This window comes from Rhinichthys klamathensis, unplaced genomic scaffold, assembly GCF_029890125.1.
Source record: "Rhinichthys klamathensis goyatoka isolate OS25496 unplaced genomic scaffold, OSU_Roscu_1.1 h1tg000011l_1, whole genome shotgun sequence".
NCBI lineage: Eukaryota > Metazoa > Chordata > Actinopteri > Cypriniformes > Leuciscidae > Rhinichthys > Rhinichthys klamathensis.
The window spans coordinates 14880262-14902949 of NW_026606564.1; the positions used below are offsets into that span (position 1 = coordinate 14880262).

A 22688-nucleotide genomic window follows, 5' to 3' on the forward strand; every position below is an offset into this window, starting at 1 on the left:
TCACACAGCGATGCTCAACAACACACCCGTTCTCCCCACAAACTAAAGGAATTATTGATCTTTTATTATTTTACTACTTTTTGATCTTTGCTCAAAGCACAGAAGTAGACCACTCTACTTAATAGAGCACAACAGTAATAGTGCTTGAGCACATTAGTTGTAGGACTTGCATGCTATCGGAGACTTTGAACAGTTGTGAAAAATACACATGTATATAATTCATTGTTATTATTATTTCTATTATTATTGGTAGCTAGCTATAAAAAAAAAATCTACAGTGATAAGTAGATTATCAGTGGTGCAAACTAGGAATATTAGGCACCAGCAGGTGTGAACCTGGTTGGCTAGGATTGTATTTTAATTTAGGCATTGTTGAGTGGAGAGGTGCATAAACTACTTTTACTGTAGATAATAATAATCTGTCTAACTAAAGAAACATCCTGGGATGGCCTGGGAACACCGATATATAAAGCAGTAAATAATGTGGAATATTTACTTCAAAGGTTCCTCTGATGTTTGGTTAGACTCGGGTCAGAAAGCGTCCTTGAAAAAGTCTTGTTTTGTTTCGCCACACAAGCTCTTAACATCAGAGCAATGATACGAACATAAATCACAAAACGTAACGTGTGCCTTTAATCTGCAAGACAGCCATGTTTGATCTCACAGACTGCGCTTCAGCTTCAATCAAAGCCAGTGAAGAAAGATTCTTTCTATCGGCGGCAGCACTATGACGGTGCACACATACTTTGATATTGTCAGCAAAAGAAAGTGTTTGTCCTCATTCGCTACTGTGTTTTTTTTCACATTTGGTTCCTGTGTGGTGATCCTGGTTCAACTTGAACTGTTTATTTGCTGTAAAGGTTGGCCGCTGCTGCAGCTCTCAAACGCCATGTGTTCAGGCTTAAAGTCCCCCTGTGGTAAAAATCCAGTTTTTAATGTTGTTTATATGTCTATGTGGTGTTTTTAATATGCTTTATTGCAAACCATGATCAAATTCATGTCAACACCATTGCTGAGTATTTTCTCCTTAAAACTGCAGTGAACCAAAGACAGTTTTAAAAACACACTTGGAAATCACTGGTGTTTCTGACGTCACAAACTACCTTGTAACCAATCAGGTCAATGTGCCGGCGGGCTTTAGCATATAATTAACAGCGAGCTAGCAGGTCTCGAGAAGAGCCAGGATATCCCGGTATATTTTTCTGTTGATATGAAAAATCATGTAGATTTAGCAATATAGCCAGTCTATGATATATTACGATGTTATGATGAACTATATGCCTTTCTCCACTGACGTTCTGAGTTGTTCAAAGCCTATCTGGTGATTGTTAGAAGGCAGACTGAGATGCCGAACGGGAACATAGTTTGTGTAACATTAGCAACACATTATTAGTTGTTTGATAACAGTCAAGCAAAAGGCTAATCATGTTAATTACCGTTATGTGTCCGACATTGTAAAGAGCGACACCATTGTGCAGTGTTTACCTAAGTAAGTTGGACGAGTGGATCTCTGAGCTGCTGTGAGGGGCTAATTTGCATATTCATAGAACCGCTTATACTAAATGAGGCAAGGGTGTAGAGTTACGAAAAAACGTTTAAATATGTAATTTTGCTGATCAAAGATGAGTTTTAAGGGATACAATTATTGACTACAGGGGTACTTTAAGTGGGATATTTAGTATTTAACCAGAGATTTTATTTATTTAGCACATAATTGAATGCATAGAAAAAGCTTTGAAGTGCAAAATATAAATAGGCGAATAATTGTCTGGGATAGAGCCATGTCACCTGTTCATCTGATGATTCACTTACAGCACTTATCCAAACAGAGCTGCATTTTACAAAGCATCATAAGCATAAGTAGATCAAAAGAAACTATTGGCACCATACCCTCTTCGATCCACCCGTTCTCCAAACCACTTGTCCTCTGAAGGGTCATAGGGATGCTGGAGCCTATCCCAGCATCTCAGGCCGAAGGCAGGGAAACAACCTGGACAGATGGCCAGTACAATTAGGAGTTATTTCACAATAAACTAATGGAAACTCACTTTCATTGGCAGTCCGTTACAAAAATTAACTATAGTTTTACTACAGTAACCATTGTTGGTAACGCTTCCTTTTACAGTACAGTACTTACGTGTACTTACAGTGTACTTACCTAGAAAGTACTGGCTAATATAAGGTAAGTACATGGGTTAGGGGTAGGTTTAGGGGTAGTTCCTAGTTATTATCCAGTAATTGTAATTACTACAATAAGTACATAGTATGCACACGGGTAACAGGACTGTAAAAAGAAGCGTTACCCCATTGTTTGATTTAGTATTTGTTTAGTATTTGTAGTAACACCATGGTTATTTTTAATTAAAGGTGTACTTGTATCTTATAATACTAACATACACATGGTACAAGGTTATTGCCGCAGTGAGAAGCTAAAGCCAGGCTCAGACTACAGGAGTTTCAGGCCAATTCATGCCCGATTTACTCCTCCCGACATTCAGAGAAAAAAATTGTGTCCAGAGCATCGGTCGATTCTGATGTTCAGGCCAGATCATCTGGCAATGTGAGGCATTTTCTGCTCAAATCTTAAACCTCCTATCTGCTCACGGACACATCAGGGCCGTTCCGACAATATCAAACGTGTGATATTTAGGATTTTAAATCGGGATGATTGCGACTATGAATACTTTAGTACTTCCACAATAGCCAATGAGAGACTAGTCTGATTCTGAAATTCTGATTTAAAAGATCAGTTAAGTTTAGAAGTATTGGTATTGTTTTTGGTATTGACAATACTTGCCTTGAAAGTATCTGTATCGGATCGAAAAGCAGTATCGTCCATCCCTCAAGGGTGTCTGCACACTAGACATCACTTCAGTACAGCATTTGGAAAAAGTGCTGTGTTCAGTTTGAAATCAAGTGGGACTGGATTTGGAAAAGGTCAGTGGGTGCGTGTGGACCCCCACCACTGCACATTTTGTGTGTCTCCCTCATCTAACACATCTGATTCAGCTCATCAGCTCATTAGTAGAGATTGCAAGACTTAAATTGGGTGTCTGATGAATCAGACATCCAAGATGTGCAGTGGTGTGGGGCTCCAGGACAGGTTTAAGAGACACTTATCAGTCACGATCATGAACATGTGGATCAAAGGAATCTTGCTGAAAGACAGCGGTGCCAAACATTTCCGCCCTTTGTTATAAAAGATTTCTATTTCAATCAAATGCTGTTCTTTTGAACTTCACAGTTTCCACAATAAAATATTAAGCTGCACAACTGTTTTCAACATTGATGCATATTATTGATGCATAAAAGACTTTCAGAAACATAAAAAAAATCCTACCAACCCCAAACTTTTGATCTGGACTGACTATATAAACCACCTTTGTGCAATGTTCACTGTAAAATCCAACAGTCATTCTAATTAACACTTTTTAGTTCACTTTACTTAATGTCTTAACTTTAATTGTAAAACTCTGGTAATCTGTACTATTCACATAATATGCTTCGTTTACTCAGAAAACCCAAGTTAAGATGAATTGATTGATTGGTTTGAGTGCGGTTTTTGAGGCGGGGAAATTCTTAATGGACTGTTCATTCATTTCCTTCACTTCTGCAGTTATTTTTCTCTGTTTGCATTCACTCATTTCACAAAGTCATCTTGAATGTTGAATCGTCAATAAAACTGAAAAATTTGAGAGAATATCACATAAGTAGACTTCATAAATTGATGTTGATTTTCCTAAAATGTTTAGTTACCATTATGGTGATTAGTGTTCCCTTTTGTTGGGCACTTGAAACTTAATTTATACTATTGTAATTCTCTTCCCATTTACAGTGGGTACTCAACCAGAATAATACTTTTACCGCCGCCGCTCCCGCGGCGGTAAAATTCTGGTGTGTATTTGTTGCCTTTTACCGCTAAGAGGCGCTACAATTACAGACTTTGAAAAGTGTCAGTTTATTCTCTCTATTGCGTAATCTGCCGCAGTGCCGCTGCTCATTCAGAGCCATTGAAAGCTGGTAACAGATGATTTCAAGTGAAACTTGTAGTTAAACGAATTCATAATCACAATAGGCCTACTGAAATTAAATTGAATAAAGTGAAAACATTTCAACATAAAACATTGCAACCGAAACATATTAGGCTATCAATGAGGGTTTGGAAGAGCATAAGACAATATTTAACAGCGTTCAGACGATAGCTCAGCGGTTAACGCAACAACATGAGCCGCACTACGCTTCAAACGATCTGAGATCGAATCTCAATGGAGCCAATTTGCTGTTGGCCGAATTCGTTTATGTTTTACCGTTCTTGATGCTTCAATAGGTAACTGTTTATTAGCGAGTTCATTAACTGTTTACTTATGTAAAGTCAAGAGTTTTGTTTAAATTATCAATGGCACATTACTACAACATAAATTTGCTACATTCCAGTAGAGCCGCTGCACGACAAAACTGATGAGGGAAGATTAGCTGATCGCGTCAGAAAATGAAAATAATGAAGCTTGTCTTTAATCTGCTAAATTATTGTTTTGTGAATCATTCACGAAATTGAGGTGATAGACAGTGATACCCGGCCATAGCAACGGAAGAAATTTTTCAAACCAGATCCATAAATTGAACAAATCAGAAAAGACTGATTTTGTTGACTTGGCTACACAAAATAACAGACTAACTAAATAGTATTGCTTTCAATATAAAAACAAATGAAAATGTAAAAGAACACTAAAATTAATTAAGTTTGAAACCCCATCGCACATTTTTAAGGTTTAAATAAAGTGGGACAGTTTATTTGTTTAAAACAGCTGGTTGCATTGAGTTTAGAGTTTATTTCCTTTGCGATGCAAAATAAGAAACACAGAATCTTATTCTTGCAACATTTTAAATTTGTATTGCCAAATAAATTGCAGCTTAATTAAACAATTAAAACAGTACAAAACGAACAAAACGACATAAATTAAGAACATGCGTTTTTCTTTGCCTCTCTCTTGCGCTGGATCTCTTTTTAGCAAAGTTTATTTTGTCTCCCTCCAAAAAAAAAAAAAAAAACTGTAACAAATGATTTTGCCTTTGTTGCTTCAAAGACACAGCATGCCTTGTTGAATTCACTTACAATAAAACGAGGTTGAATTAAAGAGCTTTTTATCTGCTTCGTTTCGTCAACAGTTAATGTTTAGATAATGCCAGATTGTTGACAATCATACACACTGCTTCAAACATTCTAAAACTCTATAAAAACAGTTGAAACAACTGGATTGAACACTTTAATTTAAATTTTGTGTGAAAAACTTTAAATACAAAAAATACACTATATTTATAATTAAATAAGATATAGGGCCTACATTTGGACACATCGAGAGATTTATCCTTAAAAGAATTTAGCCTTTGCCTGCTCATTGGGCTGGCTATCCGACATCTCCATATGAAAGACGAACATTAACACCTATTGTGCACGCACGATAAAGCCACTGTCCCTCCAAACCCCCACAGGCTCTCTGAATCTGAGACTGACTTAAAACAAGAAGTCGCAATTCACACTTAAACCGCTATTAGACATTAGCATTAGGCTATTAAAGTGTTGATAATGAAGGAATTAAATAATGTGAGCTACATGTAGTGATATTTCTGTCATGAAACTTTATTACTAAATATTTAATTTCAATAATTCATTCAATTTCAATAAGTTTTTCTTTTTTATTCAAATAAATCTCGAACCACAGTGCTTCGTTGTGCTGCTGTTAAACTAAATAACATTTATAGAATAATTATGAACTTAAATGAAACAATAGCGCAACATTTCGACAAATAAATTATTTGATTTGTTTTTACATTTTAATTCAGGGCGATTTAGCCTATTTAATTAGAGCAAGATTTTCCCCTTGCCTTGTCCTTTCCTCATTTTTAAGCGCTCACATAGTTAAACATGTTTAAGTAGATCCTCTGTACCTCTGTACCTCTCAGTTTCAGATGGATTAGGCTACATAATCAGATAACATTTATTAAATATTTAGACATTTAAAGGCTTTAGACATGAGCTGAGGCAAGTGGCTTTCGGTTCAGTTTTGTGACGAGCAGTTCCCGGAGACAGAGACGACTGCTAAAATGTTGTTAATCTAATATGAATAAAAGTTTACTAGAAGCCTATTAAGTTATTTTAGCTGTTATGAGAAAAATAAATCCAAGTGAACGCGCCGCCGCGTTTGTCGAACACTAATTCAACATGCCAGAATAAAACCCGACTTTAGAACAATAGCGACACCCGACGTGATGTGCCAAAACTATAAACTTCAATATTTCATTCAAAATAATCTCAAAACGCTTTGTGACATTTTGAAAAGCCGTGGGCCTACATTAAGGCCACTGGAACCACGAACGTAGGCTACTGTAACTGAAACGCTGGTTTTGATTTTATTGTTTGTCGTTTAAACGTGCCTTTTGCATATCTTTATTTTATATATTTTATATGGTCTATTGGTGAAGTAGCCTAAGCCTATTAGCACCGATTACTGCGGAGGAAGGGGGTGGGGGGTTAAAATAATTCAGCAGAAGCAGGGATGATTAGACCAAAAGGAAATCCCCGTCCCCTCTGGCAAATCACACCTTGCTTAAAACCATGTTTTTAAAAACTCAATGTAGGGAATCCAAAAAATAGGCTTTATAGGCCTAGGCTATATATATATATATATATATATATATATATATATATATATATATATTTTTTTTTTTACAGAACTGCTTTTGAAATTACGATTGGTAGATGTTAAGTCATTCTGTTGGATACTATTTGTTCCAGTGTAAAATGGAAATGCATGGCAATTTTCTTTTATAATATAAGCAAAAACTAGGCCTATATGGTGCATAACAGAGTTTTAGGACAAATCTCTCTGCATTAATAATAGGATATAAAATGCATTAATAGGGTAATATAAAATTGACAAAAGTCCTTGTTTGTGCGGGATTTGAACCCGTGTTATCTAAATGATTGAATCGTAAATTCTTCCACTCGGCCATGAATTTACTCACTGTGAAATGCCCAAACGTTTGTTTCTCCAGTGTGTTCGCTCACATGAGCGAGAAAACGTTTTATCGTTAGCATAAAACACCTTTTACTGTTTTAAAAGATGATATCTTATCTGTATGACCAAAAATTACGGAGTAGGATAGCTTCTATCCTAGAAAGTTCTTTTAGCTGTTATGAGAAAAAATAATTTCAAGTGAAAGCGCCGCCGTGTTTGTTGAACTCTATTTCAACATGCCAGACTTTAGAATAATGCGTAGCGCCACTCGGCGTGATGTGCCAAAACACTTAATTATAAACTTCAATATTTCATTCAAAAACATCTCAAAACGCTTTGTGACATTTTGAAAAGCCATGAATGTATTAAGGCCACTGGAACCAGGATCGTAACTGAAACGCGCTGCATGTTATCTCTCAATACAGGAGCAGAAGCGCCGGTTCAGATTTTATTGTTTGTTGTTTAAACGTGCGTGTTGCATATTTTATATATATATATAATATATATATATTTGATATGGTCTATTGGTGAATTAGGCAAAGCATTGATTACTGGGGGGAAATCCCCCACCAGCATATCGCACCTTGTTACACAATGTTTTTAAAAACGTAGCCTATGGAACCCCATGAAGTTTTTTTTTTTTTTCTGTTTTTTTTAACAGAACTGCTTTTGAAATTACGATTGGAATTATTATACAGATTGATATAAATTCAGTCAATCTTGTGGATAATATTTGTTCCTTTGTGTAAAATGGAAAAATGCATGGAATTGTATTTTATAAGTAGGCTACTGTGTTTGGACAGGATTTGAACCCGTGTCATCTAAATTATTGAAACCTAAGTTCTACCACTCGACCACAACTTTTCTCACTGAGAATTTCCCAGAAGTTCGGTAGTTCAGCAGTCAGTGCGCGCACACGAGAGAAGCGCTCTTCTTCAATCCTCTCATTCCTCAATAGTTTAGGTCATTGCACCTAATTGCGAGAGAGGCCTATTTTAACTTTTGATTCATAAAATGTTCTGCTCTAAAAGTTTGTTATATTCTGTTTAAATGTAGCCTACTTTTACTTTACGTTTTGCTTTCGTTTAATTTAACTGAATCTGTTAGCCTATAGGTTAAACTATTTATTTATATATATATATATTTTTTGTTCTAAAGGTTTGTTCTATTCTCTTTCGTTTGTTTATTTTTATTTAATTTTTTACATATTCAATCAGTCTCAACTATTTCATCCTTACTGTTAATTGACATTAGCCCGTTTCAAAATGCAGCAATTGCGGCTGTTTTGCTAAATGCCCCTTTGCGCCACCTGGCGGTCATTTCGCAAAGGACTTTGAAATGCGACTAGTTTATTTTTGCCGCGGTGGATTTGCCGCGGCACGAGTCGCGGCGGTAATAGGCATTCTGGTTGAGTACCTACTGTATGCAGCGATGCAACAATAAATTAGTTATTTGGTTTCAAAGGAAGAGAAGTAATATATGCATGTATGTATGAATGATGTATGATTAATTAATGATATTTTATAATCTTGTTGTTAACACTTATGCCCTAAATACCTTGTGAAACTTTTTATCGGGTTTATATAATCCCTCTATATTTGTGACAATCTTGCAATTGATCATGCTTGAGTCACACAGACTTCAACACTCAGCATGCAAAACACAACAATGGTAACAATTATATTTTATTTAAAGTAAATTATCAAGTACTCTCTGCAGTTCTTTTTTGGTTACTAGAACTCTTGTGTAAGTACACTATACAAACTAAGCAGTTGACTCATTCATTCATTCATTCATTCATCACAGATCAGTTTGCAGCTTTTTTCTATTGGACACAATATATTTGATTTTTAAGCAACATATAGAATATTTGGAACAGTAATAAGCATGTATGTCCGGTTAAACAATTAAATAAATAAAATAATTCAACTAAACTTAATTACCGTAAAACTTCAAAAAATAGCCCGGGCTTTTATTTTCCCAAATCGCCGAACTGAACAGGCTTGTATTTGAGACAGGCGTCTATATGAGACAGGCCTTTAATTTAGTGTTGAGATATTGTTTATTGAGTGTAGGCCTAGAGATAACGATCCAAATAGTAGAGGCTGATAGACGGAAAGCATGACAGGCGGAGGTTACCACGTTATATTACGTTTTATTTATAATTAGACTGTGTTTAACAAATCAGTTAATGTAAGAATTAGCCTACTATATTACCGTATGTCTAAAGGGAGTCGCACACCGGACGAGAAGTGCAGCGACAGCAACAGCTCAAGTTTTATATTAAATGTACATTAATTTGTCCCAAATCGTCTTTATGTATATACTGACTTCACCCTGTGCTGCAATATAGATTTAGTTTTACATTCATTTACAGAAATCAGCTGGTTGAATGAAAATTGCTTATGTTTTTGGATTTTCAGGTGATATTCTCAATTCATTCAGTTAACGGACGCTCTGAGATAAAGTGAATTCAGATGTATGTATTTAATTGTACAGTACAATCTTAATATAGTACAGACAGACATGATCTTAATTCCATAATGTCCTTAAACATAACAATATTGCTGCCCATAAACTGACAAAGTGCGCGTCCGGTGTGCGATACCTCGAGTTGTCATAGATGCGACTGCGCTTCTCGTCCTGTGCGACCCCCTTTAGATTATTGGTAGCATAAAAAAACGAAACAATGTGACAGCCATGGGCTGAACAATACAAGTTACCGGTAATATCCATCGAGCCTATGAACTTTTTGCCTGAAACACATCAACAATAAAGAATGAAGGCTACCCTGTAAAACAACTGCAATCATGTGATACAAAATGACCCTATTTATCACTATCCTCATCACCGCGATCCTCAACTACAAGTTAATTGGTGAATTCCTCCTCCTCGTCGCTCTCCTCCACTTCTCCCTCTCCGGCCTGATGGGTTTTAGAAGATTAAATACAACCCGAAACTAAAAAACAACTATTTGAGACCGGCCTCTATTTATCCAAACCTGTCGCCACACCAGGCGTGTAAAAGAGGCTGTTTGGGACTCGGCTATTATTTGAAGTTTTACGGTAAATTAAAATAAATGCAGTCACTTAAGTGAGCCTAAACCTGCAGTTCAACAATAGTTAGAACATAAAACAAACTTCTAAATTAAAATAAATGCAGTCATTTAAAAGAGCCTAAACCTGCAGCCATAGCTAGGGAATTCTGGGCCCCCTGAATAAACAGATGTGGTCCCCCACTGCCCTCCGCTCATATCATATACAATATAAGACATGGGCATGGAGGCCCACATTGCAAGCGGTGACGAAGTGACTCAGCAGGATACTTGCGATACTCACATTTCAAATGAAATGCGCTGGTTTCAGATTCGAAATCACACGTCATTCATGCTCTACCACTTACTGTCAAACATTTTGTATATATCAGAGCATGTGAGCGAAGCGGTGTAACATTTCAAGCTTTCTTTAAATGTATATGTTTCATGTTTGTGTGATAAGTATTCACTGAGTTTCAGTTCATTTTTGAGGCTTGTTTCATAAATATTCTCACAGAGACAGCTGAAAACGCACCGTTTATTTTTTTATTATATAAAAGCACAAGGTTTTATTGTTATTGTTATTGTGAGTGTACACAAATAAAAGTAGACCATTTATAGTGTATAATGAAGTCTTGCACTTATCTGTATGGCCACAAATGACAGAGTATTTTAAGTTGTTTCCACTGTCATGAGGAAAAAAATGTCAGTTCGTCGATGACTTGACTTTAAAAAATGACTTGTTCGTCGACAAGAGGGTTAAAGAAAACGTAGCCTATTTCGTTTCAGATTTAATTCGTTTTCAGATATTCGTTTAAATATTAGTTTATAATCTAATTTTTTCATTTCATCTATGTTGATTATGAAAAGTGAACAGCATGAGGCTACATCATAAGATGCGCAATATGTCGGGAGAAATGGAGTGGGTCAGACATGATTTTGACCACTTCATTAAGATTTGTTTTGTAGAAAGCTTTTCTTTAAAGGGAATTTTTTTGTATAATTGTATCTTCATTTTAATAAACGTTTCATCATCCAATTGCCTGGATTTAATAAGAAGCAAACAAAGAGCGGCGTGTCTGGAATGGATTGAAGTGCGTAATAATCGAACCCACTACCTTGTTTCCGCGGCATTGAGTAATGCCAATAGCCTACGTCTTTCTGTTTTTATTACATTTCTTGAATACATGTTTTAATTACAGTAGGCCTATAGATAGTTATGATATTTGTGGCTTTAAAGCAATAGGCTTGTTAAGAGTGGTCTAAATAAACGTGACGTGACGACTGGAGTGCTGAATTGCAGAGCTGGTGCAAACACATCCATATCGATATGATCAGATCAGACGCTTTCTTACTGTTTTTTTCACCGCTCTCATATTTGTTGTGTGTTTTTGTTACTGAGAGAAAAGCTTGCAGCACATATTGACATATTCATCTAAACGGCACTCTCAGCAGTGTGGACGGCATCGGGATGTTCATTAACAGTACAACGCTGTGAAGGTATTTCAAAGATATTTGGTTTACTCGCAACCAATGTACGAACAAGAACTTAGGAGTGTGTGTGTTGGAGAGAGAAAACTGTTCAAATGAATATAAGAAACTGATAAGATTCTGATTTTAGTTGGTCTAGGCACACGAATTCGCTTATATAGGGTTCCCTTCGAGACACGAGCGCAGTGTGTGTGTTTGTGTGTGCTTCATAACTGTGCAGCCCAGGGGGCCCGTCATAATAGCCTGCACCGGGGCCCGTCATTACTATGTTACCCACTGATCTGGGCACGGCATCCCATCACATTGACACCCCTGCAGTGCACTAACCTGTCTTGTTAAGGAACATTTTTATTGACACACATTTTCAGTCAGTCTCGCTTCCACTGTAACTCTACTTCTAACTTAACTTCACCTGTTCTCAGCCTCAACTGTGTGGAAGATTTTTAGTAATCAAATGATAAATGATTTAAGTATAAAATAGCCATTTTTACTCTGCCATTAGATACTATTATAATATCCGACTTCTCGCTCTGCCATTAGATATAGCCAACTGTGTGTGTGTGTGTGCTCTCATATGATGAGTAGCCATAGAGAGAAGCATGTGACGATCTTGTGCTCAATCATATCTGCCATGCGATGATCCTATGCTCATATATGATAATCTGAAGAATCTTTGTGCTTCCATCATATGAGAAAGCATGTGATGAACTGGGATCTCTTGTGTTGCTTGGTATAGTATAAGATCCACAATAGCAGTATAGGAAATGCATTAGCTCTACCTTGATTGGATTATATGGAAAACTGTATTTAAGGCTGTCAGAGACAACAAACTGGAGTAACGAGCCCATTTCTAATCCGTCGAAATCGCGGCACCAATCAGAAACGTTGGGGCGGGCTTTACACGATGACGACAGCACAGCGACGGTGAAGCAGATTTTGTTCATTTACAAAGAGGGATGCCGCCGTGGAACTATATACATATACAGACATACAGATTCCTTGCTTATAGAAGGATGTTGTCTGTGTGTGACGACAAACTGCAAACTGCTGTTTATAATATATCTATAAATATATAATATATGTAAGGGATAATGTATTGCGAGGCGGTTGTTATAGCGTTTGTATTCGCTATAGCAACCACCTCACTATACATTATCCCGCTTATTACATGGCTACTACCAAATAAATCAATAATTTCACACAAAATATTGATTTAAAAAGCAGTTTATTTATTTAAAGACGATTGTATTGCTTCCGCTAAAGAAAATAGTCTGTTCCGTCACTTAACTGCGTCCATGGCAACGCTCTGTTTTTCATGGCAACGGTGTGTTATACTTAGCAGCGGTGTGTTATCAAGAATTATACCATGGTCTGGGTGAATACTCGATTCTGATTGGCTGCAGGGTGTCCGTTAAAAAGTGATAGAGGACACCTAGTAAAGTAGTTCTGATGAAACTGACTGTTTACCATTCGAAATTAATAAATAAATGCGCTGGCTACATCAGCTGTGAGTAACCATAGCAACAGGCAGTCAAAGTATCCGTTAACAATTTGCTCCATCAAAACAAACATCTAACGTTAGTTAGATATTACATAGCCTACTAATACAACAATGAGCGACTTCGTTATTTCTTTTAACATTTATGGAGAATATGACAACTTTGACGACTGGGATGCTGCTGAAGAAAGAAAAAATGTAAATAAAACGGAGATTGATCTGATTAATTTATTGCCCTCTATAAGCGCAAATCGCTGGAGCGCAGAACTAATTTTTTTTTATTTATTTTTTTATTGTTGTTTGATTAATTGTTTAAGGGTTCTACAAGCTGAGCGGACTATAAATATCTCCGGTTGCTAAATAAACCGTCAGGCAAGTTATTATTTGTAAAAACTAGATTTAGCCTAATTAAAATATAAACTAATGTTTTAAAAATGTTTTATTTGGCAAGTGACCATGGTATAAGCGGGTTAATGCCCTCCGAGGTGTCCATTGTCAGGTTTTAATGGACTTCGGCGGAGGCAACCGTCCTCCGCTGCGCGTCGGCTGGTTCACACCTCGCCGTCGTCCATTAATGGACACCTCGTCAGGCATTAACCCTTACATAACAGACCGCATTCTACATTGGAATTCTACCAAGCCATGTAATAAATGCCTATATTTAAATGCAAATATAAACAATTTCAGTGTATAATAAATCACTAATATATCCCTAATCGTGCACCTGTCCTGTCCATGCTGCTGGGTCCTTCCTCATCTGCACCTCCGGCTGCCACAGCACTCTTTCCACTACGGAAAAGGTCTGTTAATTTGGCGCATTTAGCGGCCTCTTGTGCCAAAAATCTTTTCTTTTTAATTCTTATTTTTTCGGCCCCACTCATTTCTTTCTCTTCTTTTCGCCATTTTTACCGTCCGTCTCTGTTGCATTGCATTCACACAAACCTGCCAAACATGACCAAAAGTAAACTCCTTTGATCGGCGCCTAGTTTGAGCCAATCGGATGTCAGGAAAAACGAGGATCAGTCCAAGTTGGGAGGGGCCGCTCGTATCCCCCCTCAGATTGAAAGTATTGGTTTGGCCCGGTCTGAATCACACACACACACACACACAGCGTTCTGCTGCAGCTGAGCGGCCGGTTAGGCGTATCATAAAAAAAAACAAAAAAAACATCTTTGACCACCGGCCGGTCTTCGGCCTGAAATGGACCGGCCGTTCGGGATTGTTCCCGGTATTCCCGATGGCCAATCCGCCCCTGGACGGCAGCCATATTGCGCCAGAACGCCACCACACACCAGCTTACTGGTGAAGAGGAGACAGAGTGATGAAGCCAATCAGTATATATATATATTTTATGGGGATGATTAGGAGGCCATGATGGACAGAGGCCACTGGGTAAATTTGGCCAGGATGCCGGGGTTACACCCCTACTCTCCTGGGATTTTTTGTGACCACAGAGAGTCAGGACCTCGGTTTAACGTCTCATCCGAAGGACGGGTGCAAATTCTCCTTCTTTGACCCTTTGTTGTTTTGCTCATTTTTTTCTTCTTCCAGCAAGCGAGGCAGATATGTGTCTTCTTTGTATCAGTAGAAGGGACAGTGCTGCTTCCTTGCTCTTGATCAGTTTCAAGATAAATAAAGACCATAAGAACTTTTGGAATTTTTAGAACAATTTTAATGATGGAAGTAATGAAAAAAGGTACAACTGAGGTTATGACAATAAATCCAACTTAAGTAATTGAAGGGTCCTAGGTTGTCTTTCCTATGTTGCGATTTTCTACTAGAGGTTTAAACGAGGCGGGTGTAGTCTCCGAGGAACTTTAACCAGTGTTGTGCCATGGCTGCCCCTGTCTTCTCTGTCCAGTGAATATTGTCCGTGGTGGTTCGGAATTTTGTGTTGGGTAGCAAGGGGATGTGCTGTGTTTTGTCTCTGAGTATCCGGTTGAGTTGGTCTAGATTTTCTTTGTGGGCTGGTGGTAACATGTGGGAGTAGTTAATGAGTTGAAAAAAGATCATGGCTGTAGCGAATTGGGTCCCGGCCACTCCCTTAAGCCTTTGAATCATTTTCGATAGAACGTTGGGGTTTCCTACTTCCTTATTATTAAGGCCGATGTTAAGGATAACAATGTGAGTTTCCGGTGCGAAGATCGTTTTATTCTTGAGAATATGGAAGATGTGTTCAATCTTAGCCCCTGGGTAGCAGACTACCTGTGTGTTGGAATTCTGGATTGGGGGGAGGCGAGAGAGGTTGGAGTCCCCCAGAATTATAATTGGTTTTTCTGCCGTAAGGGACCAGTTCTCGACCAAGTTTTGAAACTGGCGTAGCGCCGCGCATTCCGCATCCTGTCTGAAAGCACCGGATCTAGCTAGACCGGAAACACACTTGTTGCGAGCCGGCCAAATAGTAGGTTAACGTTACGTTTTGAGTGGATGACGAGCGCGAGACGCCGAAACGGATGCCAATAAGATTCTGAATTGAAAGTTTACTTTTAAAAAGTTGCCAAATAGTCCCATTGACAAGACCAAAGTGATCTGTGTGTTTTGTCGTTGTGAACTGAGCTATCATCATCGCAGCACGTCCAGTCTGAAATACCACTTGATGGCCAAGCACACACACACACACACACACACACAGCTGATGCGAATTCTCCGCCCCCTCGTCAATATCAGGACCTCGTCAGTATTTCTTTCACCCTTTTATTGATGGACAGTGTTACATTGTGTGAGAGATTATTTGCTCCAAGTGAGAATGTTTTAGTGTGAAAGTGAACACAGTATATGTCAATGTTGTTTTCAATAAAAAACATTTGCACGAAGCAAGCCGATCCACTTTTCCATGTTGATAAGAGCATTAAAATGAGAAAAAATAATGGGACAAAAAGAAATCAAGAGACATTTAGAATAGATAAAAATGTGCGATTAATCGCGAGTTAACTATGACATTAATGCGATTAATCGCGATTAAATATTTTAATCGTTTGACAGCACTAATATATATATATATAGCTGCTCTGGAGAAAACAGTGATGTCATCATCCAGCTCAGTTCTCATATAATTAGGCTTGGGTATCGAGTATCGAGTATCGATTGGAACCAGGACTAGCTTTTCGATTTTCCCGGAATCGTTCAAAAGTTTAAATTTCGATTCCTAGTTTCGATTCACAGTCCGCCGACCGGACACGCCCGCGGTAGCAGAAGCGCGGCTGTCTGCTTTGCGAGTGGCAAAACGCATTTTCCAGCTGCACAGCTAGCACTGTGAGTGTCTAGCTCACTCATTGGCTGTGCTGCGGCAACTGCACATCCAATGGTGCGGGCGCCTCCAACGTGTGCGCCAATGAGCTAGCATTACATCATACACGTCATAGCCCGCCAAGGGGGCGTGGCCCGACGCCCCCGAAAAAATAGCCATTATAGCAGCAGTTTACCACAGCTCGCTCCGAGCGATCAATGTCGGTTATATATACTGTAAAACTTCAATTAATGTTAATAATATTTGTTTCAATCACTGAATGAAGCCTGCTATATTTAGGACAAGAGTCGTGACCTTAAATTGCTTGCACAAAACTCTTGATCAGCACTCAACATTTGTTTATTGTTGTTCATTTAAACCGTTATGCGCAGAGAGCGTGAGGGCGAGAGAGAGAGAGAGAGAGAGAGAGAGAGAGCCTGCGGTTGAGCGAGAGTGAGGTCTGCGGTCTTGGCCATTAGTTGATTTACTTGTTTTTGTGTAAGTTAATACGTTGTCAAATATGTTTAAACTTAAACTACCTATACAAGTAGTTATGTCCCTTTGTATTAATTTGTCCTGTTATTGACGTAATGCGCGTCATTGACAAAATGCGCAACCAGATGTTCGAATAGTTCGAATATATGTGGTTTCTTTAGAGGGAATATTCGAACGTCATTTTTGAGCAATTTTGACAGCCCTAGGTTAGCCCTTCAGTGGGAGCACGGTAACATGTTCAAGTATCTGCAGCATCATACACTCATGTGTAAATGTGTTTTCATGAGGTTTTAAAAAATAAAGCTCTCTTGAGGAAAGTGTACCCCTGTGAAAATATATTCATAATTTATAATATTTATATTCAAGTTCATAGATTTGATATTTATATTGTAGTTGAAAACAGCCCTGTGAGAAATTCATAGTAAAGTTCATAAAAAGTAAAAAGTTCATAGAATTAAAATTGATGGAGAAGGTCAGACTATTTCCTTCAGAAAGACTGTTGGTTAGCTAGCTCATTTAAAATATCCTTAACTTTTTTGACCCCGCCTCTTAAAAGAATCGGAATCGAGAATCGTTAGGAACCGGAATCAAATCAAGGAATCGGAATTGGAATCGTTCAAATTGAAACGATACGCCACCCTACATATAATGGTGTCAATGCTGTCAGATCAATAATATAGTTGAATATTAAATGTCCCCAACTAAGCAAGCCAAAAGCCAAGGCGACAGTGGCAAGGAACCAAAACTCCTTCAGGAGACAGAATGGAGAAAAAACCCTTGGGAGAACCCAGACTCAGTCGCTCAGTTCTCCTCTGGCCAACGAATGAACAGTGTGTGATTATGATTCAAGCAGCATTACAGGTCAGAAGTCAGATTAGATCAGAATATTTATCCAGTTCCATCTGGTTGAAGATCGGAGTCACGCCGGTATGGAGACGGGTTTGTTGAGGATCAGGGCCCGGATCCGGCTGACTACAGTAAATCTCGGAATAAACAGAAAGACTAACATTAGCTTAGATGTCATCCTGGTTTTGAGGAAAATTGCCCTCGAAACGGCGATCAATGAAGCAAGCAATGTCTACCACCTTATTGACTTTCTCTGAGGAGTAACGGTGATCATCCATCATTACCTTTTTCATTTGTTTTGTAAGGGCATCCGTCGTCCTCCTCTTCATTCAGTATGGCAGTGAGGTGCTCCATAACAGGCTTCAAAGATAGCAGGGTGGTCTGTGTTTCAGAACCCAGTAGATCTGTGAAGTCATTTAGAGGCCCCAGAAGTTCACAGACCGTCTCCAAAATGTGCACATCACTGTCTTTCGTCATTAGATGCCATGAGCTTCTGTCTGCTGCGAGCACTGCACTGCTGCTCCAGAAATATCTCAATCATTTTGAAAGTGGACCCCCATCTCGTCACTACATGATGAACGAGTGATTTTTCAGGAATGTTCAGGATTGCCTGATTTTTCTTAAATTTTTCTCTCTTTCTTTTCCAGCTGCGAGAGATTCCCTGTATATCATACTCTTACAGCTGAGTCAACGCTTTGAATTTTGAGCACTTTGGCTATAGCTAGATTTAAGTTATGTACATGGTCGGTCGGTTGCATGGTCTGTTGTGATGCTAGACAAACACTTTTTCATGATTCTTCAGTCCTGCAGCATGTTTACAGATAAATCTAAGATGTTGTCAGCTGTGTGTCCTCTGGGGGAAAACAGCTTAGAGGCAGAAGGGCTTCAATCTGGAGAGAGGAAATGCCCTGTAAAGCTGATGTTTGGTTCTCCACTACCACCATTGCTGGTCCAAGCATCGGTAGTTGCAGAAAAACACGCTTTCTGCCAGTTGTTTCTGCACCTGAGCCCTGACTTCTGTGTTCTTTTGTTCTCATCTTAGGGATTTCATTCTTTAAAAAATTCCCAGACAGGTTTTATATTTTATGTTTTTGATTTCATGTAAAAACATATACTACTACTGCTAAGAATCATATCAAATAATGCTATAAAATTGATTATTGTTATTTCAGTGTCTCACACACACACTCTCTCTCTCTCTCTCTCTGTACAACACACGAACTGTCTAATTTTTTTTTTTACACAATGGTGGAAGACTTAAACAAAAGTAGAAGTGATACCAGCTATATTTAATTATTGTACTAAATCGCAGAAACACAGTCTGCTCTTCCCAGGTTTGTGAAGTAACGTGAAGTGGGAAACTAGCTGATGTTAGCTAGCTACTTAGCCATGTTATCTGCCTCGGTAGAAAGCCAATAGCATTGCTTTCACCAGAGCTAAACATGCTAGCTCTCTTAGTTGGTTGCAAATGTTCATTTCAAATCAGTGTTACCATTAACACATTGCCTCGTCTAGTAGCCACTCTTCTTAACACGTCTTACAAGTATCTTTCCTCCTCAAAGCGGGCCAACTCGGGCTTTAGGAGCGATTAAACAGAAGATGGATGCACGTTTTCTCAGTCCTGTTAGCAAAGCATGTTTAAAAGCATGTCAATTCCTTTGTTTTCCCCTCAAGAAAGTGTTTATTTTAAAGAAATGGCTGGTTCTATGTTCCAATAATTGATACTTGTGACTAAAAAAAATCACTAGGCTTATATATTTAGGCAAGGTGTATTTTATTAAAAAACACAAAGCCATTTTTTCATTTTAAAGAAGACCGAAGCCTCAAGTTTATCTTTTTTTTGTTGCATTAAATAATTGTATAAATGATGGACAAAACAAAACCGATAAAAACAGTGGTTTAACTTTATTCAATATTATTTCCCTGATTTCAGGTGTCTTATCGTGCCAAGCAAGGAATGACCCACTTCGCTGTGGTGAAGATAGCAGCGGTTTGGATTCTGGCCTTCCTCCTGTACGGACCGGCCATCTTATTCTGGGAGCCGCTGACCGGCAGGAGTCGCGTGCCGGACAACGAGTGCTTCGCCGAGTTCTACTACACCTGGTACTTTCTGCTTTCTGCTTCCGTGGTTGAGTTCTTCTCGCCTTTCTTATCCGTGGCTTTCTTCAACATCAGCATCTACCTCAGCATCCGCCGGAGGAGACTCGGCAGTAAAAGAGAATCCCGTTCTCCAAAGCGCCAGGACGCCTCGGCTCTGTACGGGAAGAGGACAGGCGTGAGCGTGCGGATCTACTGGAACTCACTGACACTCAAAAAGACCGAAGACAGCGAGAAGAAGCGCTCCGAGAGCGACGGTCTGTCCATGCGTTGCGTTCAGCGCTCGCGTCTGAGGCAGGACAAGAAGATCGCGAAGTCCTTGGCGATAATCGTGTGTGTTTTCGCAGTGTGCTGGGCGCCGTACACTCTGCTGATGATCGTGCGGGCGGCGTGCAGAGGAGACTGTGTGTCGCATCACTGGTACGAGGTGACGTTCTGGCTGCTGTGGCTAAACTCGGCGATCAACCCGTTCCTCTACCCGCTGTGCCACAGCAGCTTCCGTAGGGCCTTCGTCAAGATCCTGTGCCCTCGGCAGAGGACCACCATACCCCTGACGGACCGTCCCTCCAGCACACACAGATAGTGTCAGCGCACATGTACTGGAAACACTGTTTAAAAAAAGAGGATTCAAGTGTCTATACATTTAAAGGAATGTTCCTGGTTCAAAACAAGTCTGTTGACAGCATTTGTGAAGCATTAAAAAAAAAAAATTGCGAGTTTACATCTCGCAGTTCTGACTTTTTTCTCATAATTGCGAGTTTATATCATGCAATTCTGACTTTATAACTCGCAATTTATGACTAAATCACGCAATTTTGAGAAAAAAAGTCAGAATTGTGAGATTAAAAGTCTATGTGATGAACTTTTCGAATACTTTTCTAGGTGTATGAACTTCTAGTTCAAAATTGTGAGATATAAAGTCACAATTATCTTTTAAATTGTTTTATTCCCTGGCGGAAACAAGCTTCCATAAATAAACTTCATAATATACAGTAAAAAAAAAACACGACTTCAGGATGATATGTGTTAACATTAGGTAGGTGTCATAATATCACTTATTAGCTCTTTTTTTTTTTCAGGAAGCTTATGCATTCGTTTAACTTCACTGACATGACAATATATGGATTAGTCAACCGGGAAACTAATATTACACAACCATAAGTTTATACACCTAGAAAAGTAGTTGCACTTCAAAAAAGTATTCGAAAAGTTTTGGAGGGGTTTTTTTGTTGAAAAAAATAATAATTTATTTTTCATTTATTTAAAGGGGTCACGGCATGGATTTATTTTAATATGTTCCTTGAGATTTACATATAATGAACTATTAATAGTGAATAGCTATTTGTTGTGTCATGACCCCTTTCACTTTGATTTTAACTATTCACGAAATCTGGTTTATGAATTAAAATGATTTTACAGTGGATGGACATTATGCTAGACAATGATAGAAATGATAGAAAAATGATGATGAGTACACGATGATAAACATGATGATCCTTATCAAAAAGGGTCCAGTAGGGGAGACCAGAGATTGTAAAAGCAAGGTCCGCTGTAACCGCACCAGTTTCTGGGAGCCGTGTGGGCATACTGTACATTATGTATAGTTTTGGTTTCCAGTGTCACATGTGCCAAGAATTTATATTTACATCAGCACTGATACTTTTAGAAATATAATAGTAGAAGTCATATATTATCATTTCAAGTAAAGTTTGCATTACATTCATGTAATACTACATGCTGTACCTCAAATTCTACAACTAGCAGAAATACAATTTTGAAATTTTGTCTTTTTTTCCAGTAAAAATATGCTTTAAACAAGATAAATGTAATATTATTTTGCAAAATTTTAATTAAGCTTCTTCTTGAAATTTCAAAGGCACTAGAAGCGCATTAAATATTCTCCAAAACAAACGCATTTGCTGAAGCAACCATGGCATTTTAGCTTTGCTTCTATAAGTCTTTGAGCTCTTCTATCGTGACTCGTGTTTCACGTGAAGTGCAAGTGCAATGCTGTACCAGCCAGGACTTTTGTTATTTTATTTTATATTTATTTATTTTATTACCCTAGCTACGGCCCTGGTACCAGGTGAGCTGTTCACTACGCTTTAGAAAAGCCATACATGTGCTGCAACCCAGACAGCAACATGGATTCCTCACGTACCAGATGTGGGCCGACACCATGTTGCTGTCTGGGAAATGTCTAAATGTATTAGTTGCTCTATGGCAAAAGTGTTTTGAGATCATAACAGTATTTCGCAAGGATCGGCATGAAAATAAGTCTTTATTAATCAGCAATCTGGCCCCTGTGATCGCTGTTTTACTGCCACTAGTGTTCATTCCAGCACACTGCAGTCAATTGGATGTATGGTTTTGCTAAAATGTAGTTAGTCATGTTTTTCAACTGAGGTTTTTTACCATGTGCCATGGATTAAATCAACATGAGGCACAGCATAAACAGTTTAGGTTAGTCACGGCTGTACGTGTCTGATGTTTTATACACCCGTCATTGAATCGAGCTGTGAGCTCTTTAATAAGCGGCTCACTCATTTCATCATTTTGATTGATATGTGATTGACAGTGATGACGTCTGAGTGTGTTCGTTGTTTTCTTTGTAATTAGCCACTCCATTTCCCGCAGAACGAGACACTCAGGATTCGTGCCGTGATTGCGAGCGTGAGAAGTGGGCTGTGGGCATTCACACATCGACAAGGCAATCAGCCAATCAGAGTGATTGAGACTTTCAGCGGTATCTCGACGCTCGACCCTTGCATTGGCATCACGCTTTAGGAGCACGAGGGCCTGATAGGGGGAGTAAAGTCACATGGAGGCGTAATCTGGCACAGTTGTCCGAAAACAAAACCTAGAACATCCCTAAATTACAAAAAAAAATAAAAAATGATGACATTGTCTTCCATCATGTCTCTCTCAGAAATATGTTTTAGTATTTCATAATTCTTTAAAGCTTGTACAGCACACTCTATGTAT

At 38.5% G+C, this 22688-nt stretch overlaps 1 protein-coding gene across 1 annotated transcript in view; it reads left to right on the forward strand.

The window, feature by feature from the left end:
- LOC130100209 (histamine H3 receptor) overlaps positions 1 to 20374 on the forward strand; it is a 33618-nt gene extending 13244 nt beyond the window's left edge. Inside the window, exon 3 of the mRNA XM_056265634.1 lies at positions 19540 to 20374. Coding sequence (XP_056121609.1) covers positions 19540 to 20286 — 747 coding nt within the window. The 3' untranslated portion in view covers positions 20287 to 20374. The remainder of the gene's footprint in view (positions 1 to 19539) is intronic.
- Positions 20375 to 22688: the final 2314 nt, after the last annotated feature.